This window comes from Globicephala melas, chromosome 5, assembly GCF_963455315.2.
Source record: "Globicephala melas chromosome 5, mGloMel1.2, whole genome shotgun sequence".
In the NCBI taxonomy this organism is placed as follows: Eukaryota; Metazoa; Chordata; class Mammalia; order Artiodactyla; family Delphinidae; genus Globicephala; species Globicephala melas.
Window position 1 is genome coordinate 110,558,513 of NC_083318.1, and position 25,755 is coordinate 110,584,267.

Here is a 25,755-nt window from a genome sequence, read left to right on the forward strand (position 1 = left end):
CCTTCTACTTTATTACTTTTTAAAACATGCATATGCGTGTGTATGTATAAAACATTTTCTAAGAAGTAGCCTCATTTTAAGCTTCATTTCAGTGGGACTGACTTACCACGTACACTAAAAATATTTATACTTGCCAGGAAAGTTGTGAAAAAAATCTCAAATGATAGTTCTAATATCTTTCTTAGTATCTTGTATACAAACTCTGATGCTAGTTTTATTTTAAATTATTTAAATTTTAAACGTGTCTGTGTTTTTATGGTAATAGGAATATTAAATATTTTCTCCTAAGTTTGGCAGAGACACAGGGAAAAATTGTATGATCAATAATATATAATGGCATAGCTATCACAAGTGTTGAATTCAATTATATTTTGGCACATAAGCCAAAAAAAAAAAGTCCTTCTCTTATTAGATTTGGCGGGGCAGGGAAGCGGGGGTAGAGAGAAACACGGTTGTAACAGGAAATTCTTTAAACATAAATCATGTTTTCGGGACACAACCAGAACAGCAGAGGCAACAATAAAACCTTCACTCGGCAGTGGGAATTATTTTCAGGCCACATTTTAGATTCAATGGTGCAGAGTCCTGAGCTTGAATTTTTTTTATTTGTAGCACAGCTGTCAAATAAAACATTAACTAGAAAATTTGTTCTGTCAAAAAGAAGATATTCTAGTGCTTGTGGTAATATTTGATATTAGTGTGTGGAGAGGTGGACTGATATTAAAGGAAACAAAAAATAAAGGTTGAGGAACACTTATGAGATTATCAGAAAATAATTTGCCAAAAAGAGCAGCAGGTATTTATATGCTGTGATTTATTTAGGAGGAGTGAACCTCAACCTCATAGCAATAACAAATATTGCTAAGGAAGGCTGCCAGAAGAGGAAAAAGCAAACTGAAAAAAATAATGTTTTCCAAAGTTGAGCCCAAAGGGTAAATTGTAGAGAATGAAGTTAATTTGTATTAAAATATGAAACTCTTTAGATGTAAATACTTAAATGTCACTCCCTCATCTCCATCTTCCAATCAAATAGCTGCTCCTTTGCAAGCCTCCTGGCGTACGTGGAGCATTTGGGTTTCCTGTATGCCGTGACCTCAAGTACCTAATTGTAGTTGCTTTACTCATCCTCACTTCTACAACCCACTGAATTGATGGGTATCACATCTTAAATGGGCCTACTCTAAATAACCCATTTAAATCACTCCTGTAGTTGACATGCTCTCAGCATTTAGTATAGGCTGAGGCAGAAGTCACCGTACATACAGAAGTCAAAAACATACTCACATTACGGGGTGTTCAGTTTTTTCAGTAGTTAAAACTCACTGATTTAACCTTCAGTTTTTGAACGAGAGTGCATTCAGCTCCCTAACTTTTGTCTCATCCTTAGTAAGGCCTGCCTCTCATCTAACCCCACCCAATTTACCCCTAAACCTCTCTACTTTGTCCTTCATATAAATTGTAAATGATGCAAAAATTATTAGATTTTTAATATTTAATTTGCTTTCTTCTTTTCCATTTTTTTATTCTAGAAAGTCTTGACTTCTTCTTACCATATCCTTTATTGATAAAAGCTAATTTTTAAAATGAATGTTTTGGTGTTAATTAAAAAGGTTGAAGAAATTCAGAAGTGAACATTTTTAACATTTAGCAGTTAAAATATCTGCTTTGACTAAAGTCTTTATCCATAGGAGAAAAAAAATGTCCTTTATTAATTTTGCAGTTTGAGATTGATATGACTCTAATCTTAAGTTACTCTTAGTAGACTGTGTACAAGAGAAAACACTGTATTTGACTTTCCATCTGATTTGGATAAAGTACATCTCAGTATTTTACTTGTAAATTTTCAGACTTTATAATAAGCTTTTGGTTTATTAAAACCAATAATTTAAAAAATTTAGCGGAAATACTTTTAGTTCTATGTATTGTTATCTTGAAAAGTTTATACATGTAGATACATGTAGATACCAATACTTAATTGAGACCTTAAGCTTTAGAATAGGTTATGATGTGTTCCAAGTTAAACATATAAACTTTTTAGGCATACTTATTTTTTTCCAGCTTAATGGTTTTTATCTTGAACATCTGAATTGTATTTTTTATGACCCCACTGAAACGCTTATTTGGAAAAGAAGAAACACTCATGATGAATATTAAGGGTAGACATTCTATGACATTCATTTGTAGATTCTCTAGACATTTCAAAGAGAAATGTTAGCTAGAAACTATAGGGAGAGAGTGGAAGGGCTGCTATAGATATTTAATTCTTTAGACAAGTTTGTGTGAATTATAAACACCATATCTGATTAAGCAAAACAAATCTAAACGGTTTTTTTCTCACACTGTTATATGAACAGTTCATCCTGTGTTTAACATCCTAGATACACAGTAAGTTTACTGGATACCCCCGTCCTCACCCTACGCCTAATCATTACTGTTAAACCGTCATAATCTTAATTTCATCATCCTCCCGCCTCCCCAGGAACTTTCATCCTTCAGGCAATTAAAACAAAGAAAGAATGACCTGGCTCAGATTGTGGTGACAATATGTTAGTTCTTTTATCAAAATTTAGTTCATGTAAGCCTGATTTGAAGAAGCTGGGGAAGGGTAAGCTGGGACAAAGTGAGAGAGTGGCATGGACATATATACACTACCAAATGTATAAAATAGCTAGTGGGAAGCAGCCGCATCGCACGGGGAGATCAGCTCGGTGATTTGTGACCACCTAGAGGGGTGGGATAGGGAGTGTGGGAGGGAGGCGCAAGAGGGAGGGGATATGGGGATATGTGTATATGTATAGCTGACTCACTTTGTTATACAGCAGAAACTAACACACCATTGTAAAGCAATTATATTCCAATAAAGATGTTAAAAAAAAAACAGAAGCTGTCCAAAGTGGCTAATACTGTCCTTGTATAGATCACTTTGAAGAATAGAAGAAGAAATAAATTGGCTTTACTAATTCAGAGATGGGTTTGTATTAGTGAAGTTTGAATAATAGAGTATCTACAGAAAGGCAACTAAGTTTTGCTTTGTTTTGAATCATACAGAGTAACTTCAATTGTTGAAATGGTTCCAAATAAGGGTTTTCCTGGGCCTGCTTTAATCAGTAGACATGATTCATTTGTAATTTATAGGAGCTATGTATAATAACATTATTAGTTGAAATAGTTTTAACATATGTCTTAAATGTGACTATCACTCTTCAGTTGATTTTGTGGTTGTTGTTAACTATTCAAAGAAAACTTTTAGGTTGGACCAGGTCAAATTTTATTATAAGATCGGAATTATCAGAATCGGATTAATACAACTTCATTATCTTCTTAAGTGGAAATTTTTTCAATTTTTTAAATAGCAGTTTTAAAGAAAATTGTTTTGTATTTCAGGAAAATTGATCCAAGTGGTGTTTGGCCATTGGGATGTCGTCACTTGCCTCACTCGTTCGGAGTCATATATTGGGGGAAATTGCTACATTCTCTCAGGGTCACGTGATGCAACCCTTCTGCTCTGGTACTGGAATGGAAGAAGCAGTGGGATTGGCGATAATCCAGGCAGTAAGTACAATTTATTTTATAAGTAAACTTTTACAAGTGATGTATAACATTTTGCAGTGAAGTTACCTATTTCATCATGGTGAAAGTGAAACTGAAGTATCAAGTAGTTTTAATTTCTTAGTTATAATTTAAGAAAGGTCTGGATAGCCTTGTTATTAACATTTTGTGACCATTGATAATTCAAATTCAAGCATGAAATCTCAGTTTTCATGTTATCGGTTATTCTTATGATCTGAAAATACTAGTTCTTCACTGATAATGGCCGTCACCAAATAAAATAGAGGTGTTTCATTCACAAACAATAAGATATAACATAAAAGAGCAGTCACACATTATCTTGTTTATTGAATTCATGTTTTAAAAGAGCAAAAACATTATAATTTCATGGAAACAAACCAGTCTTTAGAAAAAATATGCTTTCATTTACGTATCAAAAGATAAAACAGGTCATAAAAGGCCAATACGGAATATTCAAATTGGCTCTTGGTTTTTCGGATGGGAAATGAAAATGTTCACCAACAGCCTTAAACATCTTTATGAAACTATGCTGAAGGCAGTAAAACAAAAAATGTGTAACCATTTAAAATTGTAATTCACAGAAGGCAAAAAAGGAAGCAGCTACCATTAAAACCAGTCGCACACAGCTGCAGAAAAGAAATGGCTTTAGAAAAACACATTAAGAAGTAGGAAAAAACAATTAAAGGGACCACCTGAAAAATGAGAATTTAATTAAAATGATTATGACAACACTGAAGAGTTCCTGCAAGAATAGCTTTAGATTTTTACTTCATAAGGTAGAGCATTTTAACTGCTCTTAAATATTTAGTTTCTTAATTTAAAGCAAGTTGCAAATGTATTTGGTTAAGGAGGGATCATGTTGTTCCTGATTACTTTACCTGAATACTGTGGTACTTGCTTCTGTCCCTCAGTCCCAAATTATAAAACAGTCTGAATATGTTTAAGTCCATCATATTTTGAATTGACTTCTTAAAGTTATGCTTATTAAATGTATATTATTTGTATGAGAGTGAAACCTTCTAAAAAAATTTACTCAAGAGCCAGTACAGTTTTAAAAGAGGTATATGCAAAGTATTTTTAGCAACGTTGTGTCTGCTTTGTATGTATTTTGTTTGGTGTAGTGGTGAATCAAAGTTTTTATTTTATGAACCTAATATGTATTTCTTATTTTAATCAGGACAGGGTAATTCCCTATACTAATAGAATATGAAAAGTAAGTTTAAGGCTGTGATGCTATGGGTAATACAGTCTTTATAGTCAGATCAAACTTTATTATGTGTATCTATATGGGGAAGTAATGTGTATCTCTCATATTTACACAACATCCCATTTTATATGTAATTACAATAATTTTAAATATGTAAATTTCAGGGGTTTTTTTTTTTTTTCCACATTCTTTTGAGAAATACTTCGTGTTCTTTTCATTATGGAGTCTTATATTCTGCTCCTTCTTTCTGGCCTTTTAGGATGAGTGACTACTTTCAATTTCTTTTTTTTCTGTTTCTATAAATTCAGTTATTGAGATTCACTAAATTATCTCAGACAAAGCTAGATTTGACATAGGTAATAAGTATACCATTTTGTTATTTACGTGAAAATATTTAGGAAGAGCTTTCTTTTGTTTTAAAATCGTGTGAGATGTTTCATGCACGTATAGTAATCTAAATGAAAAAAATATTTTTTTACTTCTTTGACCTAACCATGTTATATGTCATTATCAATGGGTGTGTTGAGAAGTAGCTAAAGGCTACTTCTCTAAACCTAGCTACACTTGTATGTAATTGTTGTTACATTTCAAAAATTTAAGAATATTATAAAACTAGAAATATTCAGCTTTTCCAGAAGGGAGATATATATATATATATATATATATATATATATATATATATATATATATATGTTTAAATACCTTGTAAATCACCCTAGAGATGGTTTTTACATGTATGACATTTTAAGAAATGAATCAAGTAGGACTGACCAAATTGTGGAGTTTAGAGTAAAACAAAGCTAAGTTCTAAGCTTTGCTGTGCTGTCTTGTCTATGAAATGAAAGCAACAATAGTAACTGACTTAAGGTGTTATCAGAAGCACAGAATGCTTAGAACAAATAAATCACCACACACACCATCTTGCTGGCGTTAGAGTATATATTATAACGTTCTTTTTTTCATAAAGCACTTCATCTATACCCTCATTGTCTGCAGTATGGTGGACAATAACAATAATGCTGGTAATGAAAAGGGGAAAAAAAAGAAAGAATAACGTAACAGGACATCTAATAAAAATTTTAGAAAATTATAATGCATCTTGACTAAATTAAATTACCTTTCTCAAAGTGAACCTCAGCCTTTTTGGCCCTTTTATAACGTCTGATGTCCCAATTTAATTTTGCTTTAGCTTTGAAGGATGAATCTGGGAAAAAGACAAATAGGCACTTTTACATATAATGAGAATTTCCACACATTAGAATAGAAAAATGAACAAGCCAGTCTAAGCTTTTCAAACGAAAATGACAAACAAAAACAAAGACATTTTTACCGCGTGTGAACTGTTTTAAACATTCATGAGAGCTGGTTCGGATTTTATAAGCCTGTGGCTCATTGATGGCTCCATGACGCAGCCGCTGAAGTCACAGCTTTTCAGATGAGGAATTTTAGGTTATGCTTATTTCTGTGTTGTATCTCTTGGATAAAATATAATTGACTTTTAAGAAATAGTCAGGCTTTTATATACATAACGGCGGTGTGGTCTCTAAATGAATACAATGCCTCAACTTAAATTTTTGAATTTAGACTTTCTTCTTGCTTGGAAGGAAAATGGGTAAATTTTTTAAAAACTAGGCTATTGCTTTTCCTGCATTTTATAGGTCTCATTCAAGTATTTAGCTTTTTTAATTTTAAAGATAATGAGAATAAGCTAGTAATTTTACTTGCTAGTGTCATAAGCCTATGCCATTTTCTCCAAATCTAATATTAATGCTGTATGTAAAGTTGTTAGCTTTAGTACTATTTTTTTAAAAATCATGTTATCCACTGTTAATAAGCACATTGTTCAGATAAAATCAGGCTAATTCAAACTGGATAAAACCTATATATAGGATAACTTGAGGCTTTTAAAAGGATGCACATGTTTTATGAAATCTGCCTAGATTATGTAGCAAAAGCCTTATTTTCCTATATGACAGATAGTGTTTCACTTTTGACTCTATTGTCTTGTGATAGTTATCTCCTGTGGGATGCAGTTTTCTTAATGAGGAGAAAAATTAAGATAGGATTCCATTTAGTTGTAGATTTTTTAAATAAAATTAACCAAGAACATTTCAAAGAAAGACATTTTCTACATGGAAGCATCTCTCTCTTTGCCTTAATATTCTGTGTGTTTTAGAACTGAATCTTGTCCACCAAAATGCTTTTCTTGGAATACTCATTTTTCTATCCAGACTGTACATTTCCAAATTTTGAAGAAAGTGTTCCCTGATGCATTCAATTGACATTTAAAAACTTTAAACTTTAAAATGATCTTATAATCAAGGTGAAAATTTACAAAAGAGTTATTTATCCACTATTTTTATATTGTATTAATAGATCATAAACTTAAAATCAAATGTTTATTAAGCACCTAAAAGTAAATGCTTATTAAGCTTTTTTAGGTATCTGAGTAATTTTTTTAAAGCCACAGTTGATTAGCTTTAGAAGAAAATGGTCGCTGACTATGAGGTGTTGCATAGATGCTGTGTAGTATTTCAGTAAAGTAGTTTTCCATTCTCGCATTCTGTTTTTGATTTGATTGAAAGGTGGCATTTTTTTTTCCTCTTTGCAATCAGACATGCTAATCTATGTCAGCTTTCTCCTTTATGGGAATGGCGTCTACTGAAAAAAAAAAGTTTTTTTCATAACCAGATTCTGTTCTTTAAGAATATTTCAGCACCGTCAATTAGAAGGAAGGTTTTATTAACCATAAGGCTAGCACAAACAGACCACAGAGCTGTTTTTTAAAGTACTGTATGCCATAGCTGCCCTGCTTTTTCTCTGTCTAAAACTTCATTTTGTTATACTCTCATCAATCACTTAAGTCATTACCGTAAACCCTACTGTTGTTAATTTTACTAGTATCACCCTAATGAGACATTCCTGCTATAATTAAAAATGAATTCTAACTTTAAGGCATTCTAAATTTTTTTAATGAATTTAGAATGATCTTGCCATATGACCATAAATACCACTGATATACATAACCTACTCATCAAGTCTATAAGAAAAGTGGTATCACAATAGGTCCAGGTGCGACTTATTTACTGGTAGCCTCTGTGCACATGTGCTTATGCATATGTATATTTTTGTGCACATATTTAGGAATTATGTTCTTTTTATTGTAAAGCCTAATACGCTTTACTAAGCTACCGATAGATCCTTATTCTTTGTCTTGCCAAAAATATAGGTGGATGTAACACAAGCAGTATGACTCCCTGTAAGTAGGCGTCCTAGAGCACCATCTGCTGGATGCATTTGGGGACTTAATGTTGGTAAAATTGAAAATCAGTACTTGTCAAAACAGGTGTACTTTGTTTTTAATTGCCTGTGATGTATTATTTATGGTTCACAAATGTCAAGATATGTACATCTGTATTGAACCATATGAGTTTGTAAAAGAAATAACTTTCTCATTTTGCCCTGCACTAATCTGGATTTGGAATGTTATAATAAATATTTTGTTTAAGGAAAAAGTAGACACAATATATACCTAATGAAACAAAGCATCACAGTTTGTCATGAAATAAACTCTTATTAATCGCAGGTCTTCAGTAAGCTACAGTTGGAGAAACTTGTTTAGATGATATTTTAACTTTAGTTTCCTTATGTTCACTAGATTCTGAATATGAAAGCAACATTTGAAACAAATAGCTTTTTTATATCTGGGATATGACTCCATCTGATTCTTTGTCAAGAACATGAGTTCTTATATCTATCTCATCAAGAACTTTCCTCGTGGCCCTACTTTTGGTTTGCACTATTGCACTAACACTAAGATTGCCCTGTATTTTTCTTTTTTCCTTGAAGAATTCATCAAGCAGTGTTTGAAGCAGTATGTTGGCAGTGTTCAACTTCAGGTGACATTAAAACTATGTCTATGAAATTCTCCAGAAGGTCCAGGATGTTTAGTGCTCCATGATGTAATGCAGGCCCTCCCGTTTCAGCAAAACAACTCTGTATTTACTGCTTGTAACTAATAGTAGATGTGGTAAAAGGAATTATATTCATATGGCAAATGAATACAACCTTAATGTGCACCATATGCAGTGTGGTGGGGTGATGTGCCAATATATCACATTTATTTACCTTGTTTAGTTGCAGAAAAAAATGACTATACCATTCAGCCCATAGGCTCTGACCATATAAATATGGGAACAGAAGAACTGATGATTTATGCCTCAAATTGGAACTGAGTATCTTCATATGTAGGCTTTAATAGTGCAACATCAAAGAAAATTGTCTAATACTTTATGCTCAGATAGGAAATTTAATTTCAAACAATGGCTGGAATTAACCATTAGTTAGAAGGTACAAATTCTCTCTAGTCAACTAAGTATAGTCTCTCGAAGAAAATGGTAAATGTGTCTTCTTTCATTTAATTGAGACTGAATATACTCTGAAATTACAAGCTGCTTCCTCACCCACCTTCCTTTTTTAAGCCTAAAATCGGGAGGCTTCTGCTTTTAGAATGTTGCATGTGAGAGAGAAAGTGAGAGGGAGATTACTGTAGAACTACTAAGGATTCGTTTAATGAAGACCTCCTGGAACAGCATGTTAGACTGACTTTACCACCTTCCAAAGAGTTTCCTTCTTTAGAGAAATTATATGACAACTTTGTGCATGTGTACCTCGTGTTGTACTTTAGATAGTCCTGAGAATTCATGAAAAGAGACCCATTTTTATATGAAACTAAGTATTAAATTCCTCTGATGATTTCTTTTACAGTTGCCCTGTTTTTAAAAGTAACTTTTTTCACATTCAAAGAGGTTTGGTCAGACTTCATATTTTGGATTTGAAGTGTTTTTAGGTAGGAAAAAAAAATCCTTAGAATTCTTTCTGCCTCTCCTAGCTGAGGTCTTCATGACCGTTGAGCTTTTTAGCTTTTCTTCTCATAGCTTGTAACTTTCTACAACTGAGAGATTGCTTTATTTCCTTAGAGTGAGCAGGGTCAGGATGTTTCTTTTCTTTTTTTTAAATTGAGATATAATTGACACATAACATATGAGTTTCAGGGGTACAACATCATGATTTGATACTTGTATATATTACAAAACGATCATCACACATAGTTACACACTTTTTTCCAATGCTGTGAACTTTTAGGATCTACTCTCTCAGCAACTTTCAAATATACAATACAGTATTATTAACTATAATCACCATGCTGTACATTACATCTCCAGGACTTATTAACAAGTGAGAGTTTGTACCTTTTGGCCACCTTTGCCCATTTCGCCCACTCCCTACCTCTGGCAGTCTGTTCTCTGTATCTATGAGTTTGGTGGGTTGTGTTTTTTTTTAATTCAACACTCAAGTGAGATCATAGAGTATTTGTCTTTCTCTGTCTGACTTATTTCACGTAGCATAATGCCCTTAAGGTCTATCCATGTTGTCACAAATGGCAGGATTTCCTTCTTTTTTTGTGGATGAATAATATTCCATCGTGTGTGTGTGTGTGTGTGTAGCATTTTGTTTATCCATTCATCTATCAGTGGACACTTAGGTTGTTTCCATGTCCATTGTGAATAATGTTCACTCACGTTTGTGAATAATGTTGCAGTGAACATGGAGGTGCAAATATCTTCTTGAATTAGTGTCTTCATTTCCCTCAGATAAATACCTAGAAGTGGAGTTACTGGATCATATGGTAGTTATATTTTTAATTTTTTGAAGAACCTCCATACTGTTTTCTGTAGTGTTTGCACCGATTTACATTCCCAGTGCACAGGGGTTCCCTTTTCTCCACTTTCTTATCAACACTTGGTATTTCTTGTCCTTTTGATAAAAGCCATTCTAGCAGGTATGAGATGTATCTCATTGTGGTAAGCATTTCCCTGGTGATAAGTGATGTTGAGTACCTTTTCCTGTACTTGTTAGCCATCCATATGTCTTCGTTGTAAAAAACATCTGTTCAGAGCCTCTGCCCATTTTTAAATTAGATTGTTCTTTTGATATTGAGTTATATGAATTTTTATGTGTTTTGGATATTAATCCCTTATCAGGGATATGATCTGTAAATATTTTCTCCCATTCCATAGGTTGCCTTTTCATTTAGTTGTTGGTTTCCTTTGCTGTGCAGAAGCTTTTTAGCTTGATGTAATCCCACTTGTTTATTTTTTACTTTTGTTGCCTTTGCTTTTGGTGTGAAATCCAGGATGTTTCTAATAGCTAAAGATGTGAAAACCCTCTATACTTTTCACTAGTGGCTTACTTATGTATCTTTAACAAAGGAACCTTAAAAATGTTAAGGAGGACAAATTACAAAGAATTTCATGTGACTTGGGTATTTAGGATAGACATAAAAATAGTTATGTTTTCATTTTTCATATATTTTCATATTCATAAGAATGGTAATATTACTTTTCAAAAAATATGAACAAGATTTCCTTTCAACAACTTTTCTAAGTATCTGCATTCTTTTTTGGAGGCAGAGTTTTATAATGTTTATGTTTACTAGACACTCATATGCAGCTACAGGAGCTATCAGTGAATTAGAGCCAAAAACAAGCCCGTCTGTGGGGAATTGGCAAGTGAAAAAGTCTCAAGAAAGTAGGATAAAAGAAGTACATTAGTTAAGTAAAGTTTGATATGTCCACACAATGAAAGACTGTACAGCCATTAACGTATTATGCTTTGTGATACTGACATGGAAGAATATGCTCTCTGTATTGTTAAGTGTAAAAGATCACCAAACTACATGTATAATATGATATATTTTAAGTGTCTGTGTCTGTATACCTTGTATGTATGTATGTATATTTACTATATACATATATTTACTTAATATTACTATGTATATTTACGTATAGAAAAAAATCTGGAACGATAACCAGTAAATGTTAGCAATGGTTGTTTTTAGGTAGTGGAATTTAGAGGCAGTTTTTCATTTTCTTCTTCATAATTTACTAAATTACATGAATGTTTTATAATGAGCCTATATTATTTTGATAATAAGAGACAATAAAGATATTTTATTTGGGAGGAAAATACCTAATTATTGTAATGTACCTTCCCTTCCTGCTCTAGGCTCCATGCCCTAGTTGTATCAGAATTAAATGGATTGTCAGGGAAGGTTGGAAAGTCTAAGAAAAGGAGGAATGGGAGAAGTCAAAGTATAATTTCTAGAAATGAAGGTATATTTTCTCCCTGACTGGAAACAATAGTAATGAGAACCATCTCTAATTGGCATTTATGTGGCACAGGATCAGATATTATACTTTTGCTGGAGAGAAGGTCTGCAACAGAGGGTGAAAATACTGCTACTGCTTGTACTACTAGATGATACTTACTGAGCGCTCACTACACACCAGGCACCATCCTAAACACTTCACGTAGTAACTCATTAATCCTCATTGTAGTCCTGGTATTATCCTTGTTTTATAGATGAGGCACAGAGAGAGTATTAGTATGCCTCTACTTTCTGCCCTGGGTTTTGAAGTCCCTAGATCTTACTAGAACTATGAGAACTTGCCCAAGGGAGGTGCCATAGCTAGCAATGCTGTAGCCGGGATTCAAACCCAAGCACTCTAGGCCAGAGACACCATTCTTTTTTTTTTTTTTTTTTTTTTTTTGCGGTACGCGGGCCTCTCACTGCTGTGGCCTCTCCCGTTACGGAGCACAGGCTCCGGACGCGCAAGGCTCAGCGGCCATGGCTCACGGGCCCAGCCGCTCTGCGGAATGTGGGATCTTCCCGGACCGGGGCACAAACCCGTGTCTCCTGCATCGGCAGGCAGACTCTCAACCACTGTGCCACCAAGGAAGCCCCCAGAGACACCATTCTTAACCACTAAACTGTACAGCATTTTTAATTTGATTTCATTGGATCGTCATCTGTAGAGAATTTGATACAACCTTGTCACTAAAGCCATCTTAGGATCTGCAAAGGACAATATAGAGATAATTTTGTAAGTACTGAGTTCTTAAGACAGTATATGTCATGATAGGATTTTGTACTTTTTAAATATTACACGTTAGGGTTACACTTTAAGTATACAATTGTTGGTATATACTCACACAAACCCATTTTCCAATGTAGTCTTAGAAGATGATTCCATTTTCATAAACTTATGTATATATGTTTAAGTTTATATATATAAATTTATATGAGATATATTGATATATGTATCATAGAAGAGGAGAAAGGTTATAAATCAAGAACTTAGTATTATTGTTTTTTGTACCAATATTGTATTGTCTTGCATTAATAATTCTAACAGTATTTACAAAAGGAAGCTACCAAATTTTACTGTTGGTTGTCACATCCTAAATGCAGCTATGGCTTGTTTTCTGTAGTGTATATGTTTAACCAAATCAACATTTTTCCACCAAAAAGGCCATAATGAAAGGAGAGGAGAGGGAAGAGTTGGTAGAGATGGAATAAATAGAACAAACTCAAATAATTTCTTTGTATAATTAAAATGTAGTGTTATAATTCCCATTGAAAAATTAGGAAGTTAGTGGAAAGATTTAAGAGACATTTAACAACTAACCTCATTTCCACTTCAGAAAAGCCATTTCCTCTCTCGATTTACCATTATGGTGTGAGCCACGTGAGAAACTTTAGTATTCAATTTTCATGTGAATTTTTTTGTTGATGAATGTTTACAGTAATCAAATTTAATTAAAGTGGAACAGAAGGCATGTGCAAAACAAAAGTATCCAGCCTTAGGAAATGGCTGGCATGTATAACACCTAGATTTTCTTAAATCTATATATACTTAATAACTTAATTATATATTTAGGTCCTTAAACAAACTTATGTTTTCTTTCAAAATGAGTACTCTATTGAAATGATTTTGTTTTTTATGTCTCTAAGAGGTCAGATGGTATTAGATTTTACTAACCTGGAAAATTATATTGGTTGTTTTTATTTTAGAACTTCATTAATTTATGGTAAATATTCATTTTATATAAAAATTAAGTTGTAATAAATAGTTTGGACTTCAGTACATCTTTTTGACCTTTCCAATAATAGGTATTTATAATTATAATTAGCAGGCTTATAGTAAGGTCAACAAAACCTGACCCAATGACAATTTAAAATCAAACCATTTCTAAATACAAGGTCATATTTTATTCCCCTCCTTGTTTCCACAGTGCATTGCACATAATACATACCCAGTAAATGTTATTTAGTGAAGGAGTGAAGGAATGAATGAGTAGACAAATGGGAAATACTAACTTCTGTCCGAAGAGTCATCTAAACTAAGTATTAATTGGAAGAGCTAATTTTATTTCTAGAAAACTAAGACTAGGAAAGTGTTGAACTGCCCTTCATTTCATGATAGATGATATGAAAAAGGTAAATGAATGAAGGGGATTCTCTCTCTGCTAATAACAACATATTTAAACTGCTAATGAGAACTTTGCAGTGCCTTTTTAAAGTAATTTAATTTTCATTAAGACTGAGGAGATGGTGCCAAAAATACCAAGAACTTTATTCATTTTTAAAAATGTAACTCAGAGTTTGCCAGAAATACGTGTCAGGTCTATTTTTACCTAGCTTTTAATCCCCTTTGCCTTAATGGAGACAGATCTTTTGAAATATTTTTCTCATTGGATATTTATGAACAGATACTAGAGAAATTACTGTTTCCTCCTTCTCTTCTTTCAGGTCATAGTTCATTTGATGGAGAAATACACTTAGTGTTATGAGGCCACCAAAGAAACACATTTAATAGCAGCATTTGTTATTCTGCCTAATGGTGTAAAACATTTCACGTAATATTTTAAAACATAAGTCCAATATAAATGCTAAGCGGGTATTACAGAGATCTTGTGCTGCTTAAATGCAAGTTGGGTTGTTATAATGGTGCCTGTAAGTTAGTAACTGATATTTGGTATTACGTACTGAGAAAAGCACATCTGTAAAAACCGGTGTGTCCTGGTATTCGTGGCAGGATTTGGACTGTCTTTAATCTCCTTTGACTTGTTCATCTTCCTTTAAGGCCATCCATAAAGATGCACTGAGTATCCTTTTCAGCCTTTGGTTAGGATTTGCATCAGTAGTCATAAACCTGCTCTCCGGACAAAGACACCCTTTCCTTTGAAGTAATTGCTCAAGCTTTTCAAAGCAGTCCAAGAAGTCTATCCTCTTTCTCTTTTTATTTTTCTTTAAGAAGAGTTTGAAGTGTAGTCCCTTAAACTAGAAGCAAGATAAATATTTCTCTTCAGCTTTATTGAAAGCCATGACGATTTTTCAAGCAGTAAGAGTTTAAAAGGTTCTTAAGGGAATGTGTTCTGCTTTATGATCCAGCTTTTGGTAGATCCTACTATCTCAGAAAGCAAAAGTAAAGACTTTTTGTATCCGTTAACTACTGCAAATTTTTATCAAAGAATTAACCTGATATTTTTCAGAAGACTTTTTCCCCTGCTCCTTACTCAGTTTAGAGACTTCAGTGAGAGATGGCCATAGCTTTGGGGTCTTTGAAAAAGTAATACATGGCCAGTATAGTCTTATTTGAGCTGATTTCCCCCCTAGGTATTAACTCTGTGGGTTGACAGGTAGTTGGGAGGGGCAGATTTAGATGGGTGCTGCAGTCAGAATGTTATATGGTTCCCAGATTTTGTTTCTAGGCTTTGCAAACAAATATACACGGACACATATGTATATCGTTATTGGTATGTGGGATGTTATTGCTGTGTTGCAGGATGATGTATAAGGATGTAACTATGGAGAAATAGATTCTGTGAGCCACATATGAAGCCTGTATTCCGCCTCCCATCAACCCTTCTACCCTTCATAATTTCATTCCAAAGGGGTTCCCAAAATATCTGTTGAACTTATTAGTTTGGACCTGTTGGATTTAAATCCCATATCATAGAATTCTATTTCCTGTAGTGAACTTTTAATACATAAAACATTTGGTTTATTGAAACTTATAAAAATCCAAGTATTTATTTTGAACAGATTTTTTAATGAGAAAATGTAAAGAACACCCAAGCTGCACTGCATATAATAAAGGGAATACAAACTTTAGTCTTTAAACAAGACTGGAAATGGCTTTTCTTAGAGGAAATGATCTCTCTCCTCATATTGTTGTATGTGGATTTTTAGAGGCCATTAATGTGCGTTTCCTAAAGGGGATGAAAGTTCAGTAGCAGAGTCTTTTTTACTAGAAATCTAGTGAGTGTTTGTGAAACCAGTAGAACCCAATGATCACAAGTTTACCCTTATGCTTTCAATTTGTTTTTTTCTCTTTCCTTTCCTTCCCTTCCCTTTCCTTTCTGCTTTCTCCTTTTTTCCCCCCATATTTCCTGAACTGTCTAACCTGCTTCCTGGTTTAGAAAACATTTCGCCAAACTTTGAAGCCAGAGTCCTAGCATTGAACAGGCCTTTATTTAGAGATCAGGCCCTAGGAAAAGGCAAATCTCTTTTCAGTTTTGAAATTACACAGCATGTACATGTGTCTTCTGATTTGTGGAGGGGCAAATGATTGGTACAGTGTAGATTACTGGAAAATATTATTTTGTAAGTAAAGCATACTTATAAAAATCTTAATTATGAGTTTACAAAAAAGAATGCTTATATCTTAATTCACTTTATGGGGTAAATTGTGAGGCTTCCTAAACTCTAACTTTATAGTCATAGAAAATTCTCAGTATTTCAACTGTTTTACATTAAAGAAAGAAATCCAGTTGACAGCAATCTTCTCACTTCCTCCCCATGTCCCTGAGAAAATATTCTTAGATCTAGAAAACAAAAAATTAGCATTGGCATGCTTAAGTGACAACGTCCTCTGTGTCCCCACTATCCATCTGTCCTTCGTTTACTTTAGCTTACACTTAGATTGCTTTCAGTTGTCATCAGTTTTCCTTCAGACCCTCATTTTCCACTGAGGAATTCCAAGACAATTCAAGTTAAAATACAAATCTTGTTCCCCATAAAATGGTACCTTATGAAAACAAAAAAGGAACAATCACACTGAAAATATATTCCTTAGATCTTAATGATTTTAATTCTTGATTTTAAAAAAGTTGCCAACAGGTATAATTAGACATTTCAAAAATAACATTGTATGGTATTTTCATGGAATATAGAGCATCTTGGGATGGGGGATGGGGGGACCATGAATCGGGGCTGAAGTATTGGTAACTTTTAAAAATATTTCTATTTTTTGTGGCAAGACTTATCTCCAGCAGAAAGTTAAGTAGTTCAGATAGGTTTGTAATATTTGCTTCTTTTCTTAACAAATTTACCAAATTTGTATGCTTTTTAAGGGAAAAAAATAGCTGCTATTGTAACAAATGCTTTCTGGTTTGGAAAATATCAAGTAAACTTTGTATTAAGGTGAGCTTCTCTCCCCAAAGAAGTTCTAAAAGTGAATCAAATGAAACCAAGCCCCTGGTTCTACTTGTCCCCTGGCCTTTTACTATGCCATTTGAGGTCTCCCTTGGTCACCAAGCATGCAAGCCAGTTCCTGAGTCTCACTGCACATAGCACGGCCAACGTGGAACAGAGTTTGATATGATGGCTTTTCACCCACGTCTCACTCAGTAGTACCTAGAGTCACCAAGAGTGAGGAAGGACACTGTGGGGACACCGCTGTGCATCATGCACTCCAATAAATGCATTGTAATAATTACGTGAGACGACCAGACATGAAGTAACCGCAGGCTGTGGAGGCAGCGGGGCCAGCAGCACAGAAACCAGGCCCTGTCTTCACAGTAGAGGCCCTCTCCTGGTCTGCACATTCAATAAACCCTACTTTCCTTCTTCCCCTCCCCACCACCCAGGAAAACATAGGCATGTACAGAAATTTGCATGACATTTCAAAGAACACGTTGACCATCATAAAAACCGCTAGTTAATTTTTGTGACCAGCAGCATTTGCCTTTTCAAGGACAGTAGGTTTCTGCTGCATTTTCCCTGATCTGCCAGATCTCTCTCCTCAGGGTAGGTGACTGTTCCAAGGATAGCCAAGGGTATGGGGTTAGGATGACAAGTTCTTCTTTCCCACAGAGTTCCACAGCTGGTAGTAGTGACCTGTTTTCTGGGCACAGTTGCCCCTGTGGATCACACAGTGCCATTTGTCAATCTTACTCTAAAAGCAGTCCTGGGCTTCCCTGGTGGCGCAGTGGTTGAGAGTCTGCCTGCCGATGCAGGGGACATGGGTTCCTGCCCCGGTCCAGGAGGATCCCACATGCCACGGAGCGGCTGGGCCCGTGAGCCATGGCCTCTGAGCCTGCGCGTCCGGAGCCTGAGCTCCGCAACGGGAGAGGCCACAACAGCGAGAGGCCTGCGTACCGCAAAAAATAATAATAAATAAATAAATAAATAAAAGCAGTCCTAATCAAGGAAATCTCAGAGTGCTGACAGAGTCCTGCTCATTAGTCCACTTCATGAAGGCGTTTTGTGTCCTTGTCCCCGGACACTATAAAAGTAGAGGACTCGTTTGCCTTAAAATAGTATTCTCCAGGTTAAATAAGGAATTCAGTTTCTCCTGTGGCTTGGCCCGCAGCGCGGCCCAGATGGAGCCCGTTGCGTCGGCCCCTCGTGGGGTGCCTCCACAGCCAACCACAGTTTTCCTTTTAGTTTGGGACTGAGGTACAGGATGACGTCTTCTACCTGTGACGACGTTTGGAAACATCTTCCATTATTTGAATAGTCCTTTTCTGTCCCACCTTCACCCTCCTCCCCTAGTGTTCAGTCACTATCAGAATTAATTTAATATTAATAGTTTTACTCCCCCTCTGTTCTTTGAATGAACCATGGAGAAATATACTCTGTAAGATTTTATATTAGGATGACACATAAGCTTGGGAAAGACAATCTGAGGCAGTTTATAATACAGATTTTGTCTTATTTTTGTCCTGTTTTAAACTATCGTTGCTTGATAATCACGTAAGGCTTAGAAATTCAGCAACATGTGTTCCTCAAACTATAGCAGATAGTTTGTATCTACTCCTAAAATAGGATTTGGGGACAAATTCCCAAACTATAAATTAAAGGTTTAAGCATTATGGGAGGCAGGAACAAATGATATGATGATTTAATCTGAGTCGAGGGAGGTCATCCCCTGCACGAACTTGAATTGATTTGTTCGTTTAATCTTTTTTTCCTTAAGGTGAGACCACCACTCCTCGGGCCATCTTGACAGGCCATGACTCTGAGATCACTTGTGCTGCCGTCTGCGCTGAGCTCGGCCTCGTGTTAAGCGGTTCTAAAGGTAAATCTGTGGGGCCTTCAAAAAATGGATGCATTTTTTTGGTGTCTTCTAATAACAAATTACCAGAGGTGAATTTGGTGCCTTTTTCTCTAAAGCTGTGCTATCTGTGACAGTGACTGTTAGCTCCATGGGACTGTTCACATTAACTGAAACGAAATAAAAGTTAAAATTCAGTTCCCTGGTGGCACTCGCCACATTGCAGGGGCTCAGTATGCACCTACGACTAGTGGCTACCGTACTGGACGGCCCAGAAAGGGAACACTTCCATCACTGCACTGAAGTCCTGTTTCACAGCATTGCTCTGAAGAGTGAGGCGAGAACAAGGACAGTCTTAGTGTATTTGTTTATCCTTCTGGACTCTGACTGGGCTGGGTTCCACCTCACACCTGAACGGAAACTCCTGACCCAGTCTGTTTTACTTTCCAAATCTCTGAACTAGGCAGGGGCCAGGATGGCATTGAGAATGGGGTGGAAAGATTCTTCAGCTGGTTGGCCTGGAGGTCTATCCCATAGCATCGTCACAAATTTAGGCCAAAGATATTCAGCAAGCTTTCTAAGAGCGCACACAACAAATCAGGATCTGACCAGGAGCAGAGCTGTTTCCAGTTCATTGCTTATTCAGCTGTAATAGTCTATTCATCTCTCTGTCTCTCTGCCCTGAACTGAGCTCTGAACACAAAATAGTACTGTAATCACATATCTCCTAGGCTTATCTGAGGGAGAAGCGTAGAGTTTTTGAGTCACCTTATCTGTGTCTCGAACTATGATACTTTGTATAGCTAACGAGACTTATTAATGAGTCAAATGTTGGTGTTTACAAATTTAGTTGGTCAAAACGATGAAATAGTAACAATGATAGCAAGAATTCTATAACTACTGGATTTTTTCCCCTTATACCCAATGATTTCATTTATCCTGAGCTAACATGAGTTCCCGGATTGTACGTGATCCAAATTGGACATGTAAAATGAACCTATCATATTACAGGCTGTCCTCACTTTGCACGGTGGTACAGCACCATAAAAATGACCATGCAAGATGAAACCATGCAAAGATATTAAAAATCAATAATTTCAATGGGAAATATTATGAAAAATAATGGGAAATTTTATGATTGTTCCATGGCCTTTACAAATTTTTATCAAAACATTAAAAATTCTCTTGTTCACTTTTATACATATATGCATACATACACATATGTATGGACATGAAAAAAATAGTAAAACTCACATTTAGTACACTAATTTAAAACATTAGAGACATTACGAATGACAGTCTTTTATTTCTTTGTGAAAAAATACATCAAGAGTACTTGGAAAGTGCTCGCCCCCTTCTCTCCGTGTAACTTAAGATAAGGAGTGAGAATCGTCTCTGTGCCTTGACCAGTTGTCAAACTCCTTCCTAAGTTTGGATCAGCTTCCAACATTTTATCTTCTGTGCTTTCAATGTCATGAAATATCTCCTAGGTTTCCTTTAATGTGGAGATTTTTGCTGACGTCACTTCTGGGACATCCTCATGTGTGTAACAGCACTTTCCTAAGTTTTACAGGGCTTATGTCAGTAAGATCACCTTCACTCACTTCCTCTGGCTGCATCTGTAGCGATGTCAGCACTCCCACGGTCAGCTCTATCTTCTGTAACTCCGTTTATGTTGGCTTCCAGTTTTACTTTCAGCTTTGTCACTTCTCATTTCCTTACTTCAGATCCATCTTTGTTGGCCACTACCCTCTTTTGATTATCCATTTTTATAAAATGTCATACAGTTCCATCCCTGGGAGACAAGGAGGCAACACAACTACAGAGTTTGCTGTCTGTGCATGAGCTGAGTCACCGACGTGCAGTGACCATTCACTAACAGACTTCGAAAGAAGTGAGGGGGTTGGTCACCCATCATGATGCACACCTGTTATTTATAGTGATTTGTGGACTGACAAGCTGACCATGAAGTGTGTACCTTATGCAGTTCCTGTGATAACTGAAATCTGAACTGTGGCATTGAGGGACTGGGGTCATTTAGAGTGACAACTGAAATTCATGCATGCTGGAACTGTGCAGAGCAAAGACTGCCTTATGTATTTATGTCGAGAACACTAAAAACCTATCAACTCCCTGAGTGGTCAAGAAAAAGACGAGAGACACGTTTTAATGGTCATGTGGGGAACACGTGATGATTCCATGTAGCCACGAGAAATTTAGCCCGGAGAGGAGTAGGGCATATAGTCTAATTACCCCATTTGTCCGACTCAGACATTTCTGAGAACTTACTCATCACACAAGCAGTTTTGGTTACCTGCTCCTCTTTTGCTTTTCATGTAGCAGGCACTCAGTAAAGATGCAGTTTCTCCATCCTCCTCAAGCATCTCAGCCTGGAGGTCAGCCCGGAGAGTGGGGAGTGGTGGATGCAAGCTGCTTGGTTTCGGGGACAGCAGGGGGGCAGACTTGTTTGCCAAGGAGAAGTGGCAGAAGGATCTCTGTATGAATTTCCCTGGGGGCTGGGGTGTGAGGAGGTGGACCACCAGGCACCTTCTCTCATCGCGAAGTAGCAAGCAGTGGGAGGGAAGATGTTTTAGGCCTTCAGAAGTTGCCTTAATGAGTTCTCACCACACAGGCCCCAATGCTGCTACCATCGGGACCCTGTGTGCAGCCGATGTTTAACTGAGGCCCAGCCTTCCTGGAAGCTCTTTTAGGATTTGTAATTTGTCCTGTTCCTTTCTGAATTCCTCCAGCTCTTATCATCCCTTGGCATAATGAATTTCATAAAGTAACTTCCTGTCTCTTGAGAAGTGAACTTGAACATGCATGACTCGGCTTCCTTCTTTCCCAAGTGGAAGGTGAGATTTAGCCGGCATGCAGATTTTACAAAATAACTGATATCTAAGATATAATTTTTTAAGGCTTTCTACAACTGTGATATGGTACTGGCAGCCTGTTTCAACGGTGCTCAAGATTCAGGTCACATTTGTCTGTTCTTATTCAGAAACTTCATTTTGGCTTTTGTTTCTCCTGTTTTCTCAGAAGGACCATGTCTCATACATTCCATGAATGGAGACTTGTTAAGGACTTTGGAGGGTCCTGAAAACTGCCTGAAACCAAAACTCATGCAGGCTTCCAGAGAGGGTCACTGTGTCATATTCTATGAAAATGGCTTCTTCTGTACATTCAGTGTGAATGGAAAACTCCAGGCCACCGTGGAAACAGATGATAACATAAGGGTAAGTATACCTTACAGACTTTTCAGCATTCTGTTTTTTTACCTCAAAGTGTAAAGGTGAGTGAGGAGGGAGAGGGTTCTCAATTTAGTAAATGGCTTTCTTCTCTCTCCCATTCCGTGAGGTTTCTCCAGTGCATTTTGACCACCTCTGCCACGAAGGCTGCATACAGAGATGCTCACACTCTGCTTTTATTTTTCCCTCCCTTCATTTAAACCAAGTACACGTTAGAGGATTTTCCTTTCCTCTTTTCTTTACGATAATAATGTTGATAATCTGTCACTTTGAGTTGCGATTATTTTGTCAGCTACACTAATAAATCTGTAAAGTAATTTGAAATCCCTTGCTGGCTAAAACAATTTCTGTGGTACTTCAGTTAGTACCAAAGGCTCTGGGAAGTTCCTCAAGGCAGCAGTCGGAGGCTTTCTGCAGACTGTTCGTACACACATGCTTTTCCTCTCTGCCCTATGGCCGTTGTTTTTTTCCCTCTGTAGTATTTCCCACTGGATTTTAGGCTTAAACAATCCATCGCCTTTTCCCCAGCACGCCTGCACTTTATCATACTAACTTGTAAGTGGCAACTGTGTGATTAAAGTGAGCTTGCCTAAAATGAGCACTGCCCGTGCCCGGCTCCAGAGACCCACACTTCCACAGCTAACTGCCTTGGGAAGGGTGGAAGGAAATCACAGGCTTGGACTAAGAGACATCACAGAACAAAAATCTCCACCTCCATACTGCAGTCTGAGCCTGTATAAGGAAAGGAGACCATGGAAACAAATTAGTCATTAGCTCAGACCAGAAATGAAGTTTCTTTGAAAGAGCAACAAGAACCCTGCAGGCAGGTGGCCTGGGGAACCTCTGCACTAATCAAGGCCTCCCACCTGTTTTTATTTAGATGCCAGATTGTGCAGTGGCATTTGGTTAACATATCAGAGCACATCAACTAGGCAATGTTTAGATGTCTTAATGAATAACTTAAATTTAAGTGGGCAGCCTGTACAGAGCAGCAAAGTTATGTTATCCTAAACAAAGGATCACCCCCCATTTCACCCATAGGAACTCATTTATTTTGTTTTCCTGGGGAAGCTGTGTCTTAGGATATGATTGTCGCCAGCAGACTGCTGTGGCCTGCTGGTACCTCCTGGAAACTGGTGCAACTACGGTGTTGTCCGAGCAACTACGGTGTTGTCCGAGCACTCAGGAGTCCAGGGGCTGAGATTCACACGTCCCCAGGGCCCTCCTAAAATCTCTAGTCTCAACCCAACCTGGATTGAGACTGGAGGAGGCGTATGAGAATTGAGAACTACGTGAATGCTGGTTTGGGTGGGAGATAGGGTGCTATTCAGGAAATGCTACCCTGGCTGTTATTCTCAGGGAAATTTGACAAGTCCCTCATGAGAAAGGCCAACAAAATATTTTTTAACCTTGGCAGGCACCTGGTTTAATAAAATGTTTTAGGTGCTGATACATGTATAGTCCTAAAAGTCCAGGTTTTATTTATTTCAACACAGAGCTAGGAGTAGGGATTCTTTAGGACAAAGAGTTAAAGATTAATGGTTTTAATTTATGTTTTAATATAGCACTTATCCAGTAAAAAGCCTCACGTATAAAACTCAAGTGAACCACAACCGTAAGGTTAATGGATTTTCATCAGCTGAATTTTATAAGTGTAGCAAATAATTATTTGTTGTAGTCTTCATTTCATTTCCCAGATAAGCCCCTAGAGATTGACGTTTGTGCAATGAATGGGGGAAAAGGATATTGGTTTTCACTTATATTGAAAAATCTTACTATGGGTATTTGGTTAAAATTTAGAGAATGCTTCTTGAATGAAAGTGTCTTCCACCCACAGGTTTTGATTTCTTAGGTGTATTTTTGTGTTTTTGCGAATAAGCTGTATTTAAGAGACCTCTGAAAGTTCGCATTTACTTGAATGTGAATTGAATGGCTATGAAACATTTCTATAATTAAAAAAAAAAATTTTGTCAAAGGGTAAAGACTTAAGGCAACTATGCTAAAACTCTGAGTACGGAACAGTATAAATATATTTTTCAGAAGGTAGATAGTTTCTTTCTGGCCTACTAGTACAATCTGGATTCCCACATTCACTGTATCCAGGTGGACAGAAGATTACAGGTATTTGCAATAACTTTTAGAACTCCCAATGTCACCCAGCTAAAGAAAGGAAATGTGTATGTTAATAAACCGGGAAAAGAAGGTTTGGAGGGAAGGGGGCAGGAGGAGAGGAAGGGGCAGTAGGATCTGCTCCTCAAGTAAGGAGGGACCTTTTATATCAGGAGCTGGCATACTTTCTCTGTTTAAAAAAAAAAAAAAAAAAGTAGCTGAAATGAATGGATGTGCCTTTGTTCCAATAACGCTTACTTATGAGCACTGAAATTTGGAATTCATATAATTTTCACGTGTCATGAAATATTCTTTTGATTCTTTTTTTCAACCATGGAAAAAATGTAAAAAGTCATAAAAAAAAAAAAAGAAAGTGGCCTGCCTTTGGTAGGTTTGACAGGACTGAAGAGCAAATTACGTGTCTGTCCTTTGAGTTCAGCACTGGCAGGAAGCAGTCAGTCCTGGGGCAAGAAGAAAATGCTTAAACTGGGTTTAATCACCCTGGGAGTCACGGTTCCCTACCAAGTTGTCTTCCCACCTGCTGTAAACTTCCAGCAGGCCTAGTGAAGGTGCTCAAACTGTAGGTGGTCTCCTGTGGGGCTGAGCCCCACAGGCAGCAGTGTTTTATCAGGGATATGAGGTCAGCTAGCACTGTCTGCCCAGCCTCGGTACAAAACAGGCTTAGCATGACCACAGTGCAATGGAGAGATGCCAGGAAGCGCTTCGTTTTACAGTACTGGTCCCCGTCCACAACACGGACCATTTAACTAGTAGTCATAGAATTGGAAGAGTCAGCCACCTCATCCTTAAAAAGCAAAAATTAAAAACAAAAAAACTCAAAAACTCCAGCATTGCCTAACTTTGCCCATTTGACTTTTGAAAAATAGCAGAAGTCTTCTATGACTCATGATTTCCTGAAAACTCCTCAGGAACACATACACACTCTGTCTCTTTGTGGCTCCAGTAGCCGGCTGGAATCACGTCGAATTAATCAGAGATGCGGTGAGGGCCCCAGTTTTCCGAGAGCCGTGTCTCTACTGACTGTTGCTGTGTCTCACAGGCTATCCAGCTGAGCCGGGATGGGCAGTACCTGCTCACCGGAGGAGACAACGGTGTGGTCATGGTCTGGCAGGTGTCTGACCTCAAGCAGCTCTTCGCCTATCCAGGCTGCGACGCCGGGATCCGGGCCATGGCACTGTCTTACGACCAGAGGTAACACTGAAATAGTGGTCTATACTGGTGGCATTAAAAACTGGCAAGGGAATGTATGTAGTAACTGGGCTGATGGCTGGGCTGGGCTGTGAGGGTCACCTGTGCAATCAAAAAAGCTGATGGATATTGGGGTTTCCAAGGTACTTTTTAAAAAGCATGATTTTGTTTGATGGCATTGCCAATTTTGGACAAAGGCTGAATTCTCTAGGAATAGACAGGATTT

The 25,755-nt window shown here is 36.8% G+C and overlaps 1 protein-coding gene across 1 annotated transcript in view; it reads left to right on the top strand.

Annotated features, from left to right (window-relative positions):
• LRBA (LPS responsive beige-like anchor protein) overlaps positions 1-25,755 on the top strand; it is a 732,049-nt gene that overhangs the window by 700,795 nt on the left and 5,499 nt on the right. Inside the window, exons 53-56 of the mRNA XM_030878183.2 lie at positions 3,385-3,552; positions 18,886-18,987; positions 22,003-22,199; positions 25,381-25,532. Of these exons, the coding sequence (XP_030734043.1) occupies positions 3,385-3,552; positions 18,886-18,987; positions 22,003-22,199; positions 25,381-25,532 (619 nt within the window). The remainder of the gene's footprint in view (positions 1-3,384; positions 3,553-18,885; positions 18,988-22,002; positions 22,200-25,380; positions 25,533-25,755) is intronic.